Source organism: Pongo abelii, chromosome 13, assembly GCF_028885655.2.
Source record: "Pongo abelii isolate AG06213 chromosome 13, NHGRI_mPonAbe1-v2.0_pri, whole genome shotgun sequence".
Taxonomy (NCBI): Eukaryota; Metazoa; Chordata; class Mammalia; order Primates; family Hominidae; genus Pongo; species Pongo abelii.
The window spans coordinates 78,473,966-78,497,768 of NC_071998.2; the positions used below are offsets into that span (position 1 = coordinate 78,473,966).

The 23,803-nt window shown below is 37.3% G+C and overlaps 2 protein-coding genes across 3 annotated transcripts in view; both read right to left on the minus strand.

The window, feature by feature from the left end:
• Positions 1-21,205, minus strand: LOC134759735 (ankyrin repeat domain-containing protein 18B-like). The gene is made up of 5 exons (XM_063714010.1): positions 20,474-21,205; positions 10,941-11,222; positions 10,219-10,347; positions 2,380-2,602; positions 1-34 (listed from the first exon to the last, which is right to left on the minus strand). Exons 1-4 carry the CDS (start codon positions 21,203-21,205, stop codon positions 2,594-2,596), a joined length of 1,152 nt encoding a protein of 383 aa, XP_063570080.1. The 3' UTR covers positions 1-34; positions 2,380-2,593.
• Positions 20,535-23,803, minus strand: part of LOC100446971 (putative ankyrin repeat domain-containing protein 19) — a 25,066-nt gene continuing 21,797 nt past the window's right edge. For both annotated transcript variants that reach the window (XM_054519638.2, XM_063714011.1), the window contains exon 9: positions 20,535-21,403. In XM_054519638.2, the coding sequence (XP_054375613.2) occupies positions 21,275-21,403 (129 nt within the window). In that variant the 3' untranslated portion in view covers positions 20,535-21,274. The remainder of the gene's footprint in view (positions 21,404-23,803) is intronic.

Below are 23,803 nucleotides of genomic sequence, written 5' to 3' on the forward strand. Positions count from 1 at the left end.
CTGTAATAATTTGTTCTACACAGTCTGGCTCCATCTAAAATACATAAAAAAAAATGTTTAAGTTAAACAAGAGACATTATCATGAGAACAATATATCACTTACAAAATGTGGCCTTTAGTATTTTTAGGGACTAGACATAACATGAAGTTTGCTTAAAAAGAAAAATAATCACATAAATAAAGTAAAATTCCTACTTATTTTAAGTTTAGATAATAGAGGATGTATCTGTGCAATGCTGTTTAGAGTAATCTGATAAAAATAGATAATATTGGTCTATTGAATATACATAATTTTAGAAAGGTGGTGTTTTATTAGTACAAAGGTTAAGCAATGGCCAGGCACAGTGGCTCATGCCTGTAATCCTAGCACTTTGGGAGGCCAAAGCGGGCAGATCATGAGGTCAAGAGATCAAGACCATCCTGGCCAAGATGGCGAAACCTCGACTCTACTAAAAATACAAAAATTAGCTGGGTGTGGTGGTGCATGTCTGTAGTCCCAGCTACTCAGGAGGCTGAGGCAGGAAAATTGCTTGAACCCAGGAGGCGGAGGTTGCAGTGAGCTGAGATCGTGTCACTGAACTCCAGCCTAGTGACAGAGCGAGACTCCATCTCAAAAAAAAGAAAAAAAAGTTAAACAATTAAAGTCATATTTTGCAATGAATGCATTGCTTTGAAATTCCTAGCAAAACTCTGTCCTTTGTAAAAGTTTAATCCATTTTTTTACTTCAATAATTTTTTTTAAAAAGAAATTTATATTCTTTACTTACAGAAAATTTTTTATAGTAAATTTTTCTTCTTTTTTTTTTCTAGTTTGTATTCTAAATTAAAGTGGTACCTGTGTAAGTTTCTTCCAAAGGTATATTGAGGGATGCTGAGGTTTGGAGTACAATTGAACCCATCACACAGGTAGTGAGCATAGGACCCAAGAAGTAGTTTTTCAACCCTGGTCCACTCTGTCCCTCCCCGTTCTTTTTTCCTGGTGTCTATTGTTCCCATGTTTATGCCAATGTGCACCTAATGTGTAGCTCCCACATATGAGTGAAAATGAGATATTTGGTTTCTCTTTCTGCGTTAGTTTGCTTAGGATAGTGAATTCCAGTTGTATCCATGTTGCTGCAAAGGAAATGATTTTGTTCTTTTCATGGCTGCACAGTATTCCATGGTATATATATGGAATTTTCCAATCTACCTTGGATTTTCAATCTATCTTTGGTGCACCGGGATTGACTCCATGTCTTTGCTATTGTGAATAGTGCTGCAATGAACATACATGTGCATGCACCTTTTTGTTACAATGATTTATTTTCCTTTAGGTATACCCCTAGTATAGTAACGGGGTTGCTGCGTGTGAGATTACCTGTGCCTGCCACCACTCCTGGCTAATTTCTGTAGTTTTAGTAGAGACAGGGTTTCATCATGTGGGCCAGGCTGGTCTCAAACTCCTGACCTCAGGTGCTCCGCCTGCCTTGGCCTCCCAAAATGCTGGGATTACAGGCATGAGCAACCACACCTGGCCAAGCACAAAGCTTTTAACAGAAAAATGGAAATGAACCTTTCAGTGTTTTGTTTATTTAACTCATAAAATGCACTTATTTTGGATTCTGTTAAATAATAAATATCTATATGTTGCTAAGTGTTTGGTTGCCTGTCATTCACTTGTGATTATGGGTGGAAAGAGTTAAGATGGTGCAAGGAAACTTTAAAAGTGGTATGGGCTGGGCACAGAGGCTCACCCCTGCAATCACAGCACTTTAGGAGGCTGAGGTGGATGGATAACAAGGTCAGGAGTTCGAGACCTGCCTGGCCAATATGGTGATATCCCATCTCTACTAAAAATATAAAAATTAGCCAGGTGTGGTGGCAGGCACCTGTAGTCCCAGCTGCTTGGGAGGCTGAGGCAGGAGAATCACTTGAACCCAGGAGGTGGAGGTTGCAATGAGCTGAGATCATGCCACTGCACTCTAGCCTAGGAAACAGAGCAAGACTCTGTCTCAAAAAAATAAAAAAAAGTGATATGAACCACAGACAAAGTACAATCAAGTAGAGTAAGACAAAATATCTCAAAGTATACCGTCAGTTATTAGGCAATAACATGCAGTTTCTAAAACCTAACTTAAATGCAGCTTTTAAAGAAATTTTAAATGTGTCAGTCTAGTCACATTTATTGAATAAAGTTAGCAAATGGGTATCTCTTGAAAATGAGAGCTCCAGGGAATTAAAAAATGTAACATTCCCATTTCCTTTCTGTGTTACCACAGCTAATTATAATCTTCACTTAACATGCATGAGTCAACAGAACCACTCAGTATTTCACCAAATTATAAACAAGAATTATATTAGAGAAACAAAACCCAAAAGAGAAACGGTCATATAACTAACCTCAGTCAAGGAGTTCTTGCAGTTATTTGAAGTCTGTGGGTTTGAAGTAGGAATTCTTATGGGCATTTTGGGAATATATTTTCTGCTGAGTCCTATACTATTAAGATTTTCAACACAAGGTAACTCTAGGTCTGGCCTCGTTGGAAGAGTGCTGAGAAAATATTTCATCCGCTCTTTCTCCATGAGGAGCTTGGTACTGATCACTGCTATTTTCTTATTTGATCTGTAAAGATAGCAAAGAAAACTGCTTAGTATTTCATTTTTCCTTGAATGATTCTTAATGACTTGCATTTTTTTTTAAAGTTGCCCTGAGAGTAAACCACATTACCCACTAAACAGTGTTTTCACATGAATATGTGTGAGAGCATACCTCTTGTAAGTAATTCTAATTTAAAAATCATTCTAAATAAGTATATGTGTTTCTAAGGTGATTTCTACTGAACAAGCATTTCAAAGCGGACGGGGAAGAGAAATGGCTATCAGTGATGTACAGCTCAACAGGTAACCTAGCTGCCTTCTAAAATAGCTCTACTTATAAGATTCTAAAGATTCCTTTAGAAATACTTGTATTTAAAGTGTAACTATGTGGGAAATGAATATGTTAATTTGCTTGACTATAAGAACCACTTCACTATAAATAATTACACCAAAACATAATGTTGTACTCCTTAAATAACACAGATTAAGAAAACTAAAATGAACAAAAATAATCTAGAAATACTTGCGTTTAGTAAACCAGTTTCAGGTTTCACCCTTGTACATTTAACCCATTATCTAAGAACAATTAAGTATTTGGCACTGAGGAATAACTGAGAGCAAAAACTCCTGGGGGAGAACTAGATGGTTTGGTTGGTGATCAAAAAGAACTAAAGCATCTCTGAAGGCAATTATCCCTCAACATTGTGACCAAGGCACTGGAAGTGGGGTGTTCTTTCTGTCTTCCACACACCCTTCAGGCTGAACACGGCGTTATTTTTTAGCCACCTTGTGGATTACACTTCTTTTCCTTTCTGTGATAATTATTCCCTATTTCACAAGGATGCCTTTCTGTAACACCTCGAAAATGTTACACAAATAGTCTTTCTTGAGGCACCCTCTAGTGATAACACTAAAGATCACAATCAAATACAGTCCCTGCCTCAGTGCCAGGATGTGCCCAGAGTAGCCCTACCACTCGACACTTTGGGTTTAGGTTGTGATCTACCAATAAATAAATTAAACTCATTAATATTTCTATTTAGGGAAATTCTGACATGCAATTTTATAACAAGATCACTTTACTAATTATAAACCTTCAAAAATACTTAGTGAAAAAACTAACAGGTCAGGTTAACTGCATGAGACTTCAGGGGAAAAAAGCCCTACAGAAGCAAAAAAAAGAGAGAGAAGAGAGACAGAAACTATCCTTGACAAATATTTTAAAGGTAAGATTATTTATTAACATTATTTTCCAAAATTACAGTATCAGATTAGCATTCACTTCCTACTGATCTCCTGAAGCCATCTCCCTAAAAATTATGCTTTCAAAACAAATTAATGAGCTTAATTCATTTTCTATGAGTGTATGTTTTGACTTACTTCATTTTTTTTTTTGACATGGAATTGTTTTTTTTTTTTAATTTAATTTTATTATTATTATACTTTAAGTTTTAGGGTACATGTGCACAATGTGCAGGTTAGTTACATATGTATACATGTGCCATGCTGGTGTGCTGCACCCATTAACTCATCATTTAGCATTAGGTATATCTCCTAAAGCTATCCCTCCCCACTCCCCCCACCCCACAACACTCCCCAGAGTGTGATGTTCCCCTTCTTGTGTCCATGTGTTCTCATTGTTCAATTCCCATCTATGAGTGAGAAGATGCGGTGTTTGGTTTTTTGTTCTTGCGATAGTTTACTGAGAATGATGACTTTCAATTTCATCTGTGTCCCTACAAAGGACATGAACTCATCATTTTTTATGGCTGCATAGTATTCCATGATGTATATGTGCCACATTTTCTTAATCCAGTCTATCATTGTTGGACATTTGGGTTGGTTCCAAGTCTTCACTATTCTGAATAGCGCCGCAATAAACACACGTGTGCATGTCTTTATAGCAGCATGATTTATAGTCCTTTGGGTATATACCCAGTAATGGGATGGCTGGGTCAAATGGTATTTCTAGTTCTAGATCCCTGAGGAATCGCCACACTGACTTCCACAAGGGTTGAACTAGTTTACAGTCCCACCAACAGTGTAAAAGTGTTCCTATTTCTCCACATCCTCTCCAGCACCTGTTGTTTCCTGACTTTTTAATGATTGCCATTCTTACTGGTGTGAGATGGTATCTCATTGTGGTTTTGATTTGCATTTCTCTGATGGCCAGTGATGGTGAGCATTTTTTCATGGGTTTTTTGGCTGCATCAATGTCTTCTTTTGAGAAGTGTCTGTTCATGTCCTTCGCCCACTTTTTGATGGGGTTGTTTTTTTCTTGTAAATTTGTTTGAGTTCATTGTAGATTCTGGATATTAGCCCTTTGTCAGATGAGTAGCTTGTGAAAATTTTCGCCCATTTTGTAGGTTGCCTGTTCACTCTGATGGTAGTTTCTTTTGCTGTGCAGAAGCTCTTTAGTTTAATTAGATCCCATTTGTCAATTTTGGCTTTTGTTGCCATTGCTTTTGGTGTTTTAGACATGAAGTCCTTGCCCGTGCCTATGTCCTGAATGGTAATGCCTAGGTTTTCTTCTAGGGTTTTTATGGTTTTAGGTCTAACGTTTAAGTCTTTATCCATCTTGAATTAATTTTTGTATAAGGTGTAAGGAAGGGATCCAGTTTCAGCTTTCTCCATATGGCTAGCCAGTTTTCCCAGCACCATTTATTAAATAGGGAATCCTTTCCCCATTGCTTGTTTTTCTCAGGTTTGTCAAAGATCAGATAGTTGTAGATATGCGGCATTATTTCTGAGGGCTCTGTTCTGTTCCATTGATCTATATCTCTGTTTTGATACCAGTACCATGCTGTTTTGGTTACTGTAGCCGCGTAGTATAGTTTGAAGTCAGGTAGCGTGATGCCTCCAGCTTTGCTCTTTTGGCTTAGGATTGACTTGGTGATGCGGGCTCTTTTTTGGTTCCATATGAACTTTAAAGTAGTTTTTTCCAATTCTGTGAAGAAAGTCATTGGTAGCTTGATGGGGATGGCATTGAATCTATAAATTACCTTGGGCAGTATGGCCATTTTCATGATCTTGATTTTTCCTACCCATGAGCATGGAATGTTCTTCCATTTGTTTGTATCCTCTTTTATTTCATTGAGCAGTGGTTTGTAGTTCTCCTTGAAGAGGTCCTTCACATCCCTTGTAAGTTGGATTCCTAGGTATTTAATTTTCTTTGAAGCAATTGTGAATGGGAGTTTACTCGTGATTTGGCTCTCTGTTTGTCTGTTATTGGTGTATAAGAATGCTTGTGATTTTTGTACATTTATTTTATATCCTGAGACTTTGCTGAAGTTGCTTATCAGCTTAAGGAGATTTTGGGCTGAAACGATGGGGTTTTCTAGATATACAATCATGTCATCTGCAAAGAGGGACAATTTGACTTCCTCTTTTCCTAATTGAATACCCTTTATTTCCTTCTCCTGCCTGATTGCCCTGGCCAGAACTTCCAACACTATGTTGAATAGGAGTGGTGAGAGAGGGCATCCCTGTCTTGTGTCCGTTTTCAAAGAGAATGCTTCCAGTTTTTGCCCATTCAGTATGATATTGGCTGTGGGTTTGTCATAGATAGCTCTTACTATTTTGAGATACATCTCATCAATGCCTAATTTATTGAGAGTTTTTAACATGAAGGGTTGTTGAATTTTGTCAAAGGCCTTTTCTGCATCTATTGAGATAATCATGTGGTTTTTGTCTTTGGTTCTGTTTATATGCTGGATTACATTTATTGATTTGCATATATTGAACCAGCCTTGCATCCCAGGTATGAAGCCCACTTGATCATGGTGGATAAGCTTTTTGATGTACTGCTGGATTCTGTTTGCCAGTATTTTATTGAGGATTTTTGCATCAATGATCATCAAGGATATTGGTCTAAAATTCTCTTTTTTGGTTGTGTCTCTGCCCAGCTTTGGTATCAGGATGATGCTGGCTTCATAAAATGAGTTAGGGAGGATTCCCTCTTTTTCTGTTGATTGGAATAGTTTCAGAAGGAATGGTACCAGTTCCTCCTTGTACCTCTGGTAGAATTTGGCTGTGAATCCATCTGGTCCTGGACTCTTTTTGGTTGGTAAGCTATTGATTATTGCCACAATTTCAGAGCCTGTTATTCGTCTATTCAGAGAGTCAACTTCTTCCTGGTTTAGTCTTGGGAGGGTGTATATGGCGAGGAATTTATCCATTTCTCTAGATTTTCTAGTTTATTTGCATAGAGGTGTTTATAGTATTCTCTGATGGTAGTTTGTATTTCTGTGGGATCAGTGGTGATATCCCCTTTATCATTTTTTATTGCGTCTATTTGATTCTTCTCTCTTTTCTTCTTTATTAGTCTTGCTAGCAGTCTATCAATTTTGTTGATCCTTTCAAAAAACCAGCTCCTGGATTCATTAATTTTTTGAAGGGTTGTTGTGTCTCTATTCCCTTCAGTTCTGCTCTGATTTTAGTTATTTCTTGCCTTCTGCTAGCTTTTGAATGTGTTTGCTCTTGCTTTTCTAGTTCTTTTAATTGTGATGTTAGGGTGTCAATTTTGGATCTTTCCTGCTTTCTCTTGTGGGCATTTAGTGCTATAAATTTCCCTCTACACACTGCTTTGAATGTGTCCCAGAGATTCTGGTATGTTGTGTCTTTGTTCTCATTGGTTTCAAAGAACATCTTTATTTCTGCCTTCATTTCGTTATGTACCCAGTAGTCTTTCAGGAGCAGGTTGTTCAGTTTCCATGTAGTCAAGTGGTTTTGAGTGAGTTTCTTAATCCTGAGTTCTAGTTTGATTGCACTGTGGTCTGAGAGACAGTTTGTTATAATTTCTGATCTTCTACATTTGCTGAGGAGAGCTTTACTTCCAACTATGTGGTCAATTTTGGAATAGGTGTGGTGTGGTGCTGAAAAGAATGTATATTCTGTTGATTTGGGGTGGAGAGTTCTGTAGATGTCTGTTAGGTCCACTTGGTGCAGAGCTGAGTTCAAGTCCTGGGTATCCTTGTTAACTTTCGGTCTCGTTGATCTGTCTAATGTTGACAGTGGGGTGTTAAAATCTCCCATTATTATTGTGTGGGAGTCTAAGTCTCTTTGTAGGTCACTTAGGACTTGCTTTATGAATCTGGGTGCTCCTGTATTGGGTGCATATATATTTAGGATAGTTAGCTCTTCTTGTTGAATTGATCCCTTTACCATTATGTAATGGCCTTCTTTGTCTCTTTTGATCTTTGTTGGTTTAAAGTCTGTTTTATCACAGACTAGGATTGCAACCCCTACCTTTTTTTGCTTTCCATTTGCTTGGTAGATCTTCCTCCATCCTTTTATTTTGAGCCTATGTATATTTCTGCACATGAGATAGGTTTCCTGAATACAGCACACTGATGGGTCTTGACTCTTTATCCAATTTGCCAGTCTGTGTCTTTTAATTGGAGAATTTAGTCCATTTACATTTAAAGTTAATATTGTTATGTGTGAATTTGATCCTGTCATTATGATGTTAGCTGGTTATTTTGCTCATTAGTTGATGCGGTTTCTTCCTAGCCCCGATGATTTATACAATTTGGCATGATTTTGCGGTGGTTGGTACCAGTTATTCCTTTCCATATTTAGTGCTTCCTTCAGGAGCTCTTTTAGGGCAGGCCTGGTGGTGACAAAATCTCTCAGCATTTGCTTGTCTGTAAAGTATTTTATTTCTCCTTCACTTATGAAGCTTAGTTTGGCTGGATATGAAATTCTGGGTTGAAAATTCTTTTCTTTAAGAATGTTGAATATTGGCCCCCACTCTCTTCTGGTTTGTAGAGTTTCTGCCACGAGATCCACTGTTAGTCTGATGGGCTTCCCTTTGTGGGTAACCTGACCTTTCTCTCTGGCTGCCCTTAACATTTTTTCCTTCATTTCAACTTTGGTGAATCTGACAATTATGTGTCTTGGAATTGATCTTCTCGAGGAGTATCTTTGTGGTGTTCTCTGTATTTCCTGAATCTGAATGTTGGCCTGCCTTGCTAGATTGGGGAAGTTCTCCTGGATAATATCCTGCAGAGTGTTTTCCAACTTGGTTCCATTCTCCCCGTCACTTTCAGGTACACCAATCAGATGTAGATTTGGTCTTTTCACATAGTCCCATATTTCTTGGAGGCTTTGTTCATTTCTTTTTGTTCTTTTTTCTCTAAACTTCCCTTCTCACTTCATTTCCTTCATTTCATCTTCCATCACTGATACCCTTTCTTCCAGTTGGTTGCATCGGCTCCTGAGGCTTCTGCATTCTTCACGTAGTTCTCAAGCCTTGGCTTTCAGCTCCATCTGCTCCTTTAAGCACTTCTCTGTATTGGTTCTTCCAGTTATACATTCATCTAAAGTTTTTTCAAAGTTTTCAACTTCTTTGCCTTTGGTTTGAATTTCCTCCTGTAGCTCGGAGTAGTTTGATCGTCTGAAGCCTTCTTCTCTCAACTCGTCAAAGTCATTCTCCGTCCAGCTTTGTTCCATTGCTGGTGAGGAGCTGCATTCCTTTGGAGGAGGAGAGGCACTCTGCTTTTTAGAGTTTCCAGTTTTTCTGCTCTGTTTTTTCCCCATCTTTGTGGTTTTATCTACTTTTGGTCTTTGATGATGGTGATGTACAGATGGGTTTTTGGTGTGGATGTCCTTTCTGTTTGTTAGTTTTCCTTCTAACAGACAGGACCCTCAGCTGCAGGTCTGTTGGAGTTTGCTAGCAGTCCACTCCAGACCGTTTGCCTGGGTACCAGCAGTGGTGGCTGCAGAACAGTGGATTTTCATGAACCGCGAATGCTGCTGTCTGATCGTTCCTCTGGAAGTTTTGTCTCAGAGGAGTATCCAGCTGTGTGAGGTGTCAGTCTGCCCCTACTGGGGGGTGCCTCCCAGTTAGGCTGCTCAGGGGTCAGGGGTCAGGGACCCACTTTAGGAGGCAGTCTGCCCATTCTCAGATCTCCAGCTGCATGCTGGGAGAACCACTGCTCTCTTCAAAGCTGTCAGACAGGGACATTTAAGTCTGCAGAGGTTACTGCTGTCTTTTTGTTTGTCTGTGCCCTGCCCCCAGAGGTGGAGCCTACAAAGGCAGGCAGGCCTCCTTGAGCTGTGGTGGGCTCCACCCAGTTCGAGCTTCTGGGCTGCTTTGTTTACCTAAGCAAGCCTGGGCAATGGTGGGCGCCCGTCCCCCAGCCTCGCTGCCACCTTGCAGTTTCATCTCAGACTGCTGTGCTAGCAATCAGCAAGACTCTGTGGGCATAGGACCCTCCAAGCCAGGTGCAGGATATAATCTCCTGGTGTGCTGTTTTTTAAGCTCATCGGAAAAGCACAGTATTGGGGTGGGAGTGACCCGATTTTCCAGGTGCCATCTGTCACCTCTTTCTTTGACTAGGAAAGGGAACTCCCTGACCCCTTGTGCTTCCCGAGTGAGGCAATGCCCCATCCTGCTTCAGCTGGTGCACGGTGCACTGCACCCACTGTCCTGCACCCACTGTCTGGCACTCCCTAGTGAGATGAACCCGGTACCTCAGATGGAAATGCAGAAATCACCCGTCTTCTGCGTCGCTCACGCTAGGAGCTGTAGACTAGAGCTAGTCCTATTCGGCCATCTTGGATCCCCCTCAACATGGAATTGTTAGTTTTCAATACTACTGCAAAGGCTTCCTTATAGTCTTCTAATTCGGTTCTAACCTCTTCATAAGCTGTTTTCATTTTGAAGAATTTACGTTCCACGTCTTTGAGTGCGAGTTCCTTCTTATTTAGGGAAGCTGTATTATCCTTGTTTAACTGCTCTAATTTTTTTTCATATTCTGCTTGTTCCTAAAACAAATGAAAAGAATACACTTTTAAAACAATTATAACCTAATTACCATATGTTTGTTGCCTTTCATTTTGAGTCCGATTCAAAGAGCAATTTTGAATATGTTAAAAAGAGGCTGAAACTTAAAATATTTATCAGCAATATCAACAAAACTAATAACTGAATTCAGAATTAAGTCTGATTTATAAATTTTGAAATCATAATTATGTTAGTATTAATGTAATCTGGTCATATAAGAAATAATAGAATCCATTTATAATTTTAAAAATTGAACAATGAACAACGTAGCTTAAGACCAATTCAAAAGTATCATATAATTTCTAAATCACAGTTTTCTGTTATGCCAACTGGTCTTAATCATCAAATGACTCTATAGTGAGAATCATTACTTGGAAAGATTGATTTTGGTATAATAATAATGGAAATTTAAATATTTAAAAGAAAAAAATGCCACTTTTTTCCTAGAACTCTACAAAGCAAATTGCTGTAAGAGAGGCAGAGGAAACACAATATATACATATCCAAAATATAATTTGCAGTGAAATAAATGAAAGCACATTACATATTTACTTACCTGATTTTAAAAACTAACCTGTAAATGGATTTCTTTAAATTTTTCTATTGCCTGCATTGCCCTTTCATCTAGCTCCGATTTATATTCTTGTGCTCTACCAAGTTCTACCATATCTTTTTCCATATGTGTCTTAAGATTTAATACTTCTTCTTCCAACATCTTTTTATCCTCCTCAAGTTTTTCACATTTCTCTTGTACTTTTCTCATAGATAATAACTCCTGTTGAAGATCTTCACTGTCTTTGGCCAAATTGACACATTTTGAAGATACAGCTTCCTTCTCAGCCATAAGATCATCAAACTGCATGAATAAAATAATAGAGCTTGATAATGAAGTAGGCTGAGAATAATCTAACACAAAACCAATAGCACATTTTGAAATGCATTTAGTTGCAATAAACTGTTATCTATAATGTAGTAGATGCTTCAAATGTGAACCCTTAAATTACTCAGAATTTTAAGAACAAAGTTAAAGCTACCATGAGTCACAAAAATATGCTTTACTATCATCATCTTTGCTACAGAACTTTTGCACTTGATCTTACTTTTATTTTTTTGATAATTCATTTTTGTTCCTCCTTAAATGGCACTAAGTTATCTCTTAGTAAAAAGTGTCTAACCCTCTTCCCTCATCATCATTTCCCAAAATTTGTCAAAAAAAGTTTCAGAGATATCATATTGAGTTATTTAGGCCAAAGTCAATAAATGGCTCTCAGAATAACACTTTGAAAATAATATAATACTCTATGCTAGGCATGGTGGTTCATGCCTGTAATCCCAGCACTTTAGGAGGCTGGGGCAGAAAGATCACTGGAGGCCAGGAATTTGAGACCAGCCAGAGCAACACAGTGAGACCCCCATCTCTACAAAAGAAAGATTTTAAAAATTAGCCAGGCATGGTAGCTCAGGCCTGTAGACCTAGCTAGTTGGGAGACTGAGGCAAAACGATGGCTTGTACCCAGAGTTCAGGGCTGCAGTGAATTATGACATCACTGTACTTCTGCCTGGATGACTGACAAAGACCATATCTCAGAAAAACACAAAATAATGAATCCTGTAAAGAAGGATTCTGACGCCATAAGCCTTTCCCTAAACTGCAAGTGTTTCATGCTAATTTGAATTACACTTTAAGAAGTAATGATTCTTGGGGTAAAGGCCATAGAATAAGCACCCATAAATAAATCCACATATTTACAGCCAACTGATTTTGGACGAAGGTGCCAAGAACATACATTGGAGAAAGGACACCCTCTTCAAATGAATGGCACTGGGAAAACTATCCATATGGAGAATGACACTAGCTTCCTATCTAACACCATATAACAAAATAAACTCAGAATCGATTGAAGACTGAAATGTAAGACCCAAAATTATCAAACTACTATAAGTAAACATAGGAAAAATGCTTCAGGACATTAGTCTGCACAAAGATTTGTATGGGTAAGACATCAGAAGCATAGGCAAAAAACAAATGGTAGACAAATGGTACTACAACTGAGTGAAGAGAAAATGTGTAGAATGGAAGAAAATGTTTTCAAGCTATTCACCTAATAAAAGACAAATATCCAAAATATGCAAGGAACTCAAACACCCTCACAGTAAAAAAATAATAATCTGAGTTCAAAACTGGGCAAAAGATGTGATTAGATATTTCCTTTTTTTTAAGAAAAAAAGAAATACAAATTACCAATAAATACATTTAAAAATGTTCAGTATCACTAATCATCAGGGAAATACAAATCAAACCTACAATGTGATATAATCTTGCTCCATTTCAATAAATGGCTATCGTAGAAAAGACAAAAAAATGCTGGTGAGGTTTCAGAAAACAGTAAACTCTTACATGCTGTTGGTGGGAAGGTAAATTAGTGCAGCCACTATAGAAAACAACATGAGGTTTTCTCAAAAAACTAACAATGGAACTGCTGAGGGATCCAGCAACCCCACTACTGGGTATTCAGTCAATAGAAAAGAAAACAATAGATCATAAGGATACCTGTCCTCATGTTTATTGTAGCACTATTCACAACAGCTAATGTATAAAATCAACCTACATGTCCATCAACAAATGGACAAAAAAAACTGTAGTATACATACACAATGGACTACTATTCACCACATAAAAAAATGAAACCCTCTTACTTGTGGGCCACGTGGATCTATCTGGAGGATGTTATGTTAGGTGCAGACACAGAAAGATAAATACTGTACATTCACACTCATGTGTGTGAGCCAAAGAAAAATTGAGGGCTGGGCAACATGACTGATGCCTGTAATTTCCTAGCACTTTGAAAGACCGAGGCAGGAGAATTACTTGAAGCCGAAAGCTCCAGAGCAGCCTGAGCAACATAGAGAGACATCTCTACAAAGTGAAAAATCAGACAGGTGCAAAGGTACATGCCCATAATCCTAGCTGCTCAGGAGGCTGAGGTGGGAGGATCACATGAGCCCAAGATTTTGAGGCTGCAGTGAGCTATGATCAAATCACTGTCTCTAGTCTAGATGACTACAGTTGCCCAGAGCCCAGACTACATTAGCAAGACCCTGTCTCTTAACAACAAAAAAGCTCACAGAAGTAGGGGAGGGGAGTCTGATTAATGGATACAAAATTACAGTTAGATAAGAGGAATGAGTTCTGGTGTTCTATGGCAATGTAGGGTGAATATGGTTTACTATGATTTATTGCATATTTTTAAAAAGCTAGAAGAGTTTGAATGTTCACAATTCAAAGAAATGAAAAATGGTGGAAGTGGTAAATATGCTAGTTAGCTTGATCATTACACACTATATACATGTATCAAAATGTGACTCTATAGCCCATAATTATGTATATACATGTCAATTAAAACAAAAGAGAAGCTATATTCATCCCATTAAAAAAACAGAATGTGGGCCATCCTTACTGACTTCCTCCTAATGAATAGAATGCAGTAAAAGGGATACCACGTGGCTTCCCTATCTCAGACTGCTTTCCCTTCAAACTCAGCCCCCAGATTGTGAGAGAGATCAGGCCACAAAGACAGCCTGGGAGTGCCAGTGTCAGTGGTCATGCTGCCTGCCCCAACCAAGCTTCCAGCCAATGGCCAGCGTCAACCATCAAACACATGGGTGAGCAAAGCTTTAGATGATTCCATTTCCCCAAGTGATCAGCTGTTCCTAGGGAAGCTGAGGGGAGCAGAGGCAAGCTGTCCTGGCCAAGCTTTTTCCAAACCACAGGTTCATAAACAAAATAAATGTTTTTCTTTTAAGCCACAAAACTCTGGGTAATTATTTAAAAAATAAGTTTTAAAACGAGACAACAGGAAACATAACTTATGCAGCAGAAAAGAGTCTCCTTTAAAGTAGGATGTAATAAATGTTGAGATTAATTTATTGATGACAAACATTATTGAGAAGCAGCAGATAACCAGGAGAGAGACATAAGCTGCTGAGGAGGAACTTTTCCTAAAACCCCCTTCAATTATGAACTCTGATAACAAGGCAAGGGTGTCTCCTTACAATTTCCCATCAAGTTAGGAAATAAGACTGCGAAGCAAGAAGACATATGATTAGAAAACCAACTAGAAATACTTGGTTACATAACCAAAATCAGACATTTACCTGATTTCAATTAACGAAAATTCTAAAAGAAGAAGCTTTGAGTATTTTTCATCAATCTAATATTTGATTTTCATTTTCCTTTTTCTCAATGAGGAAATGAGAAAATTATGGAATGACTTTTACCCTTCACAGAAGTAAAATAAACATAGTGTGCTTTGAGTGTTAAGACATCAAATGCAATTTCTCCTTTACCTTACTTCGGGTTTGTTTGTGTGGAGAAGTTAAGACCATCCCATGTCTATGTTATGCCACAATGCTTCCCTATAGCACATAACCTGGCTCTGAAATTTTGAAATTCAAAATACTAATCTACTATTTGTCTCTGATAAATTGCCTGAATATTACCTGATTTTTAAGTGCTGCACTCCTAAAACTTTTTCTTGCAGTGAGTTAAACTTTTTTATTCCAAGAATCCTCTACTAAGCTAGAAAGCAGAGCTGTGCATCTCTGTTTCAGTAAAAGGAGGTCAATACAGAAATTGTGGTTTCTGAGAATGCAAGATGTGCACCAAGAAAAGGATTAGCCACAGTGCAAAACAAGAGAACCAGCTGCCAGGTGGAAAGAGGATGTGTGAACTGAAAGATGATAACTTCACTTGATTTCCACTGAGGAAAGCTGGCAGCTTGGACTTAAACTTTTCTTCCTGGATGTTAAACATCTATGGATGGTTCTGTGAATTATAAAGAGTTAGTGAAACATAAGGCACTAAATAGTAGACTATGTCAGCAGATCCTGTTACCAAAATTTACTGAAAATCAAACTATAGAGGGAGGCACTGGAAAAGAGACTAAAGGTTTAAATGGAGAAAAAAAGAAATAAAGTGTGTCTTGTAAGCCTGACTTGCCATCATGTCTTAGAGTAAGTAAGGTATAAGCTAGCCACAGACTCCTTTGAGACACAAAAGGTGAAGTTGAAGATATTCCACTACATTTAATTTTTATTATGACATAAGACAACTGGTAATATGCAACATGACTGAAAAAAAAGTCTCATTAAATTCGATTTGGTCCTGATATAAGAATAGACATAAACAATCTAAGAATTGATAATCTAAAAATAAACCTGCACATTTACAGTCAATTGATTTTATACAAGATTTCCTTTTAAAGAATTTCCTTTTCCATAGAGATATGGCATGATGAATATCTTGTTCTACAGTTTTTTTGGGGGGACACAACTATATCATTGGGAGGCTCCAGTCAAGTAGAGATCTCCCTTCTTCCTAATCGAGATTCTTCATCTCAAAATGGTGTCCACCAAATATCTTAATCCAGGTAGTCTCTTGCTTAGGAATTCACGAAATAAGAACCTTCTGGAGAAGTTAGAGGCTATTGATTGAGATGGTTAAAAGCTGTCCCTTATTATATGTTTTACTCCCAAGGCAGACATCAAAGTGGCTAATAATTCTATGCCTGATGTCTAACTCAATTCTATGGGAATCTACACAAAACGTTTTATTTATGAGACAGAGTCTCGCTCTGTTACCCAGGCTGGAGTGTAGTGGCTTGATCACTGCTCACTGCAGCCTTGATATTCCAAGCTCAAGTGACCCTCCTACCACAGCCTCCAATGTAGCTGGGATTACAGGCATGCACCACCATGCCTCAGCTGTTAAACAAAAATTTTTTTTGGTAGAGTCAGGGTCTCACTTATATTGCTCTGGCTGGTCTCAAATACCGGGGCTCAAGCACTGTTCTTGCCTCAGCCTCCCAAAGTGCTAGGATTACTGGCATGAGCCACCTCACCCTACCAGGTGTTCCATGGAATGGTTTGAGAGGCAGTTCTATACAGAAGCCAGAAGGCCTGGGTCTGAATCCCAGCTCTACCAGATACTAGCTGTGTGAGCAAATTAATTTTCTGTGTCTCTGGTTCTTTATCTATGAAATGGAGAGAATAATACCATCTACTTCACTGGGATGCTGGGAAGATTAAACCGGGGACTGACATGAAGCACTTAGGAGAGTACATGGTGCATGGTGAGCTACATATAAGATTTGCTTAGAAGCACTTAGAAGAGCACATGTACATAGTGAGCTACAGATAATATTCGCTATTAGCATGATAATTTTTACTCTTTCTATATCTTGACAATTGTATGTTTAGGCAGGTGGCATTCCAATGGAAGTGGTCTCCTATAGCTGCACTGAATCATTCTTCACACCACTGAAAGTGGCAGCAAATAGGGAGCATATAATTTACAGCTTACTTTTCTCTCTGTATGACTCAGTGGGCAACAGTCATGTATGTACTACAATGTAAACAGCACCTCCTGGATTGAGTAGTTCATAACTGACATGACCAGCAGAGACAGGTTGAGCCACGGAGCTGAAAACCCTGGACTCTATTGCTAAATCAAGGCTTCCGAATCAATTTCCTCCCAGCAGCTGTTGCTGTGGCACTGCTTTCACAAGTACTCTGCTGAGCGCTCGGATTAAGAGGCTGTGCTATCCTTCATCAGACAAGCTGCAGCCAGAACTGTTCAGCTGACAAACTGGCAACCACCCAGAAATACAGTTTTGGCTACATAGTGAAGGAAGGCAAATTTAGATTCTTTTTTCATACTGAGAAAAACATGAGCATTTGATTGAACAATTCTCCTCTATTAGACTAATTGGTTTTAATTTCATATTTAATTCTAAAAATACACTTAGAATAAAAGATTTACTGTGTTAATGTCTCAAAGAAGAAATAATTTGTATGGTATATTTTGTTCTATGCTGAAAGCTGCCAAGCTAAAATATTTCCAATTTATACAAGGATAGGTGACATGCATGTCAGATATTATTTTCCCTTTAAGCAAATTTATGATGAGACAAAATTATCTTCCATTAAAAATAGAAGCCATGTCAAATTAAGGGCTGCAGACTGGGCAACAAGTGCTGAGACGTAAGGTCAGTGAGAGTCAGGTCAGAGAAAGCTTCGTGAAGAGGAAATTGCCAGCCAGGTCTGAATGAATGAGGCTAGATGAGCAGGAACTGAGAAGGCAGGAAGGACAGCATGGGTAAAACTGGTGCTGACATCTGCCCAGTTAACTCTGAGGATAAAGTCTAATGGCAGGGAAATAAAAACATATGTCCATACAATAACCTGTAAATGAATGTTCACAACAGCTGTTTTCATAATAGCCAAAAAGTGGAAACAACCTAAAGGTCCATCAGCTGATGAATGAATGGAAAACTGGTGCAGCCATGAAATAGACTATTACTTGACAATAAGAAGGAATAAACTACATAGGTGCTACAACATGGATAAAATTCTGAAAACATTCTGCTAAGTGAAAGAGCCAGTCAGAAAGGACTTCATATTGTATGACTCTGTGTATATAAAACATGCAGACCATACAAATCTACAGAGACAAAAGTGGATGGTGGTTGCCTACAACTGGGGTAGGTGGAGAGACATCGAGTGGGGTTGCAGTCATGGCTTAGAGATGTGGGGTTGCTTTTGAGAGTGGTGAAAATATTCTAGCATTGATTGTGCTGATGATTACCCAACGCTGTGAATATACTAACAGACACTGAGTTGTACATTTTAAATGGTTGAACTGTCTGACATGTGAATTATCTCTCAGTGAAACTGTTTTTAAAATCTCATAGTAAGATCAAGATCATTTTCTCAGCTCTCTGCTTGAATGTACATACTCGATCAGATCTGAATATTTCTATGCCATTACAGTATATTTTAAATGAAAGGAAGATGAAGGCAATGCCTAACTTTTCAAGTAGTTTGTAAATTAAAACGTGTGCATTTCAAAGAACAGTATGATGGCCTTTTGTACAAGTTAACCTAGAATCCATGAAATGAATAGGCACAGCTTCTGTGTCCATTCAAAAAAGTGAAGAAATAAGACAACTTTCTGGAATATTCCATTAAACATTCTCCTCTGACTTAATCTGGCTTGTCTTACCCAGGCAATAAGGAAATTATCTAAAAATACTGTTTAACAGGAAAAAGTCAATTTTCTGTGAAGAATGATGTATCATTCTCAACTTTCCCAAGAGTAAATATTGTAAGAGAAAACATAGGCAACTATTTTTCAAAATGGCAGAACAAGAGCCAGAGTTGAAGAAATAAGTACATTATAAAGATAATAAAATTGTAATAATTAATTATAATGAAAATACAAAATCAAGCTGTCCACTGAAATTAGTATCCTAAAACACTTTATATTATTCAACCAGCTACAGATTAACTGTCTACCTGTTAAATTCCATACATACTTGACTTCCTACTTGAAATAATTTCTTCTTTGAAGCCCATGTCTCATCCAAATTAATATGACAATATGATGTACCTTCCAGTGGAGACTGACACAGAAAATTTTTTAAGGTGATCGGCCAGTTCTTCTTGAAGTTGTCTCACAATCACCTTTTAAAATATTTTTGTTACCAATTTTATAAAGTGCCTTATTATTAAATTATGTTAATAATATTTAACTCTAGCATACATACTTTGAAAATTATTACTGCATACACAGATTCACTTTCTTTTCCTCATATGTACACATTCTTCTTTATTACTGAATTCAGTGAGGGACATAGGAAGTGTTATCTTCCTGCAAAATCGGTATTCTTTTACATGACAGATTGATTCAGCCCGCTATTCATTCATCTTAGACCCTGAACTCAACCTGAGTTCCTCACATATTCAGTCACCTGTTGAAATCCTTCCAACAGATTCCTATCACAGAATAAAAGTAAAATTCCAACGGCCTTCAAGGCCCTAGGTAACACGGATTCTACCTCCCTCCCTGACCTCAGCTCCTACAACTCTGTCCCGTACTCACTTCAATCCCACTCTCTGTGAACTCTGCCACCCCTCACTAGTCTGAAAATGGGGATTCAATGTCAAACTCATAAATCACAGACAGCTACAAGTATCTTTGCACTGGAAAGAGTTATATCCAAATGATAGTCATTGAGACTTAAAATGTAAATTATGAGCTAATTATTCATAAAAAATATTCACAGTAAATTATAAATACCTAGCAGTGGGATCATTACATCAAATATTTTTTGCTAAAATTTACCACATTTATTCCAAATTGTGATTTTATAACAAGTAGATACCTTTAAAATACTAAGTGGTCAGAAAAATACATAATGTGAGACTGACATATTTTCACACATTGGTATGAAAAAAACAAAGTTATACCAACTAAAATACATAAAAGAGAGAGCCACTGAAGGAAAAGCATCACAAGACACAGCAACACACTTCAGTTCATCTGGGAAATCTAGAATTAAGTGTCAAAGCGGCTCACTTAATTGTATCTTAATTTCAAAATACAAATTTCAGGTACAAGCATTTCCACTTACCCGCTTCATTATGGTCTTAAAATGTGGCAACATAAAGACATTAAATTTGTTATTTCAGTAGTATAAGACTACATACCTTATCAACATTGCTCTGTATCTACTAAAATTTCATAGGTGACATAACGTCTTTACTCAAAGGAAAGCACCTGTCAGCTCTACCTTTTATTTCCTGGAAACAAAGTACGTTTCCAAGCTGATACAGTAAACACACTTTTTTTGGTTTTTTATTAAAACAGCTTCATTGAAATATGATTTTTATTAAAACAGCTTTGCTGAAATATGATTTATAGAATTTATCTGTTTTAACAAACAGTTCAAAGATTTTTAGTAAATTTACTGTGTCGTGCAACCATCTCTACAATCCAACTTTAGAACATTTTCATCACTCCAGGACAATCCCTCATGCCTATTAGCAGTCACGACCCATTTCCAGCCCCAGGCCTACACAAACATTAATCTTCTTTCTGTCCCTATACATGTATTTCCTGGATGATTCATGTAAATGGAATTAGACAGTATGGTAAACACATTTTCATCTATTTATTTTCACATTGAACTAGGTTCAACATATAGCCAGAATGAAATGTTTAAATTTTCTTTCTAGAAGGTTAAAAATAGTTTGCTTCATACTTACTTTTCCCTGTGCTTCTTCTTTTTCATACTGAAACAGTTTTTCTTTTAAATAATTGTATTCATTTATTAATTCCTTATTTTTTTCTTCTAAAGAAAAAATTCTTCTAAAGATCTTTCCTTTCTCAAGACAGTCTCCTTTGATATTAATGACTATCTCTTTATTATTGCCTTCCTTATGAGCATCCTTTAGTTGTTGTTCATGCAAGAGATTTTTGAGTTCTTGTTGACGTATTCTCTCCTCTAAAGAGTTCTGCTTTCCAATGGATTGACTCTCTTTAGCTTCCGCATTTGGATGCATCTGCTCCATTTCCTTTATTTGATGCTGCGCTTGCTTTAGGTCCATCTGTACACTTTCTAAAGCCAATGTCTTTTCCCTGAGAGCATCTCTTGTCTCATGGAGCTTATCTTTTAAGGTATTGAACTTCAACAGAGCTTTAGAAAGTTGTTTAGTAAGCAACTCATTCTTATCTGTTAGTTGAGAAATATTAGAACCCATTTTTTCATGTCCAGAAACATTTTCTGCTCTCCGTAAAACTAGTTCCAGGTCTTTTGTTTCCAAAATTTCGTTGTGCTCATTTATAGCAGTGGCCAGGCTAGAATGCAGGGATTCAGCTTCAGCTTCTAGTCTTTCTTTGATGTGTTTTTCCTTCTCCAATTTTGAATTCAGCCTTGTATTCTCAGCTTTCAGATCATTGAGCTCTTGTGAATACTGGGCCATTGTTTTTGTTATCATTTCTTCATTGAGTCTTATACTCTTTTCAAAGTTAGCATTTCCTTCTGTAATACTTTTAATTTCCTGAATCTATTCTTTTTCCTTTCTGAGATTGTCATTTTTTATTGCGTATAAGTCCTGTTTGAGCATGGCAATGTCTCTCTTCAACATATAATTTCCATACTTCACATCCTTCTTTTTTCCATAACTTTGAGACTCCTAAATAAAACAAAACAAATTTTTAGCTAGCACTCAATAAAATAACATATCACGGTTATTTCTGAAGTGAAAGAACAACCTGTACATTCATGCAATTAAAAGTTGCTGTAAGTGGATATCCAACTGGAGAAAAAGGTGAAGCAAAACCTGGAACCTTAGAGAGCATACATTTCAAAAAGTTCAAAAATTTATTTGAAGTCAATGAATCCATAAAAGTACACACACACACACTCTCTCTCTCTCTCTCTCGAGAACTTTTAAGAATATCAGAATTGGAAAAGTCTTTCTCTGAATTACAACAAACTCAAAGTGTAAAGTTAAATGTTAAAAAATCTGGCTAAATTAAAATCTTGGAAAAAGAAAATTGTGTTTATACTCTGATATCTAACCCAGACACCACCCTACAGCAAGAGCTTTACCTCCATCTCCATGTCTATTTGGACAGATAAAATCTCTCAAAGTTTTCAAAGCTCTGTTTCCCTGATCATATTCTATTGTGAGTTTACTCAATATTTTTTAGTCAGTTGTAAGAATTACATTTACTAAATCATAAATCTAGATATAATACTAAGCACTTCTACATACATACATTGATGAACTTGTTTAGTTATCACAATCCTTAAAAAAGCAAGGTTAAAAATATAAGCAAGCTGCAGGATTTTCCTCAGGGCTTCTGACTCTACTTCTAGTTCTCCATCAGATCACAGTTACTTCTGTGGTGTAAATATATCAACACAAAAACAGAGAAACAAAAAGACACAGGCATAAAATGTGTCTTCTGCCTTTATCACCTGGATTCTCCATGAAATAGCCAGATTGAGAGGATGTGACCTTGTGGGGCTTCAGAAACAGAAAAGAAGCTTTCCCTTTTCTGCACTAAGCTATTCTTTTCTCCTCATTTTTTCATTTGGTTCCTGGGATATCACAAAAGTGAAGGTGCTCACTGAAATAGAGGAACCAAAGTTAGCCACAACACAAGGAGCCGAGTGAAACTGCTGAGTTGCTAGTGCAGAATCCTGGAAAATGAGATGTTCCTCAAGTTTACATTCAATTACCACAAAAGTTTATAGCTGGAAGATATACAGTATAGTTGCCCACTCTAGCCCCATTATCTACTTGATAATGGAAGTAAAACCAAGAAATATTGAGTAACTCACCCAAAGCTCCTAAGGTGGCATTACCTAGCATTTCATGGCACCAAAAGGGAAGATACAATTACATATCGCTGAATTGCATAAATTACCAGATAAATACATCAAATTCATCAAATAAATTAAAAGTGTGTTTTGGCAAAGCTATTTAATGGCTCAGAGGGTGGTGGGGGGCCTCATCTGCTTTTACTTTGAAAGAGGAAAATCTCTAGATTTTTGTGTATCTTTACAACACAATGTACAGGACTCTGCCTTCTACTATAGAGCCAAATGCTAAATTTCTGGCTGAAGAGTTATGCTACTTATATGATAAAATCATACATGTCAACACCTACCATATTTTATTAAACAACATCATGTAAAAGTCGGATTCAACAGAAACATTGGAGAGTGGTGATTTTTTTAAATATGTGAAAGTATGTGTATTTTTTTCCAAAAATATTTAAAGTGGCCATGATGGAAGTATAAGTTTAAACAGTTTGAGTCAAACAGACAAATTTGCATGCATGAAAGCACATTAAACGGACTTCTTTGGCTGGGAATATTTGTTGCAACTCTCAAGGTCAGCTACATTTTCATGTCTTTTCTCAGTCATTGCTTCCCTCCCATTGTTTTACCATTTTATCATTTAAATAAATGTAATTCATCTTTAAATGAATATAGAAAAAAGAATCTAGACGTTATTTCTTTAGCAATTTCCCTTATGCTTATCTGGTTCAGAAGGTCACATGGTATACGGCTAAATAATTTTCCCAGCCCATATGCCACTTGGAAGACTCATAGTGAGACTTAGGTTGATGAATGAGGAAAGATTATGAGAATGTTTTCTAGAACTGTCATTTAAATAGCAGCACTAATCTACTTTGACACATAATTACACATTTAGATAACTCCACTGTAACTATACACATGAGATTTTCTTGAGTAGAAAACCAGAATGAATCAGATAACCTATAACACGAGAAGCAGCAAGGGAACCTCTTTCTTTTTATAGTTGAACTTTTTTTCTTCAAAGCCAGGAACTCTACTTTTAACAAGCCCATCTCATTCTTAAGCCTTTGCATATCTTGCTGTAAGTCTTCTTCTAGATATGCTTTTGATGTTCTGTCACTATGTGGTGGAGAATAACTCACATTTTCTAATTCAGGTTTCATGCTTTTATAGATATTAGCAGTGGAACTGTCATATGTGGGTCCCTGAAACACACTTGCCAGTCATCTTCTAAGCTTTAGAAGAGCTTCTAAGTTCC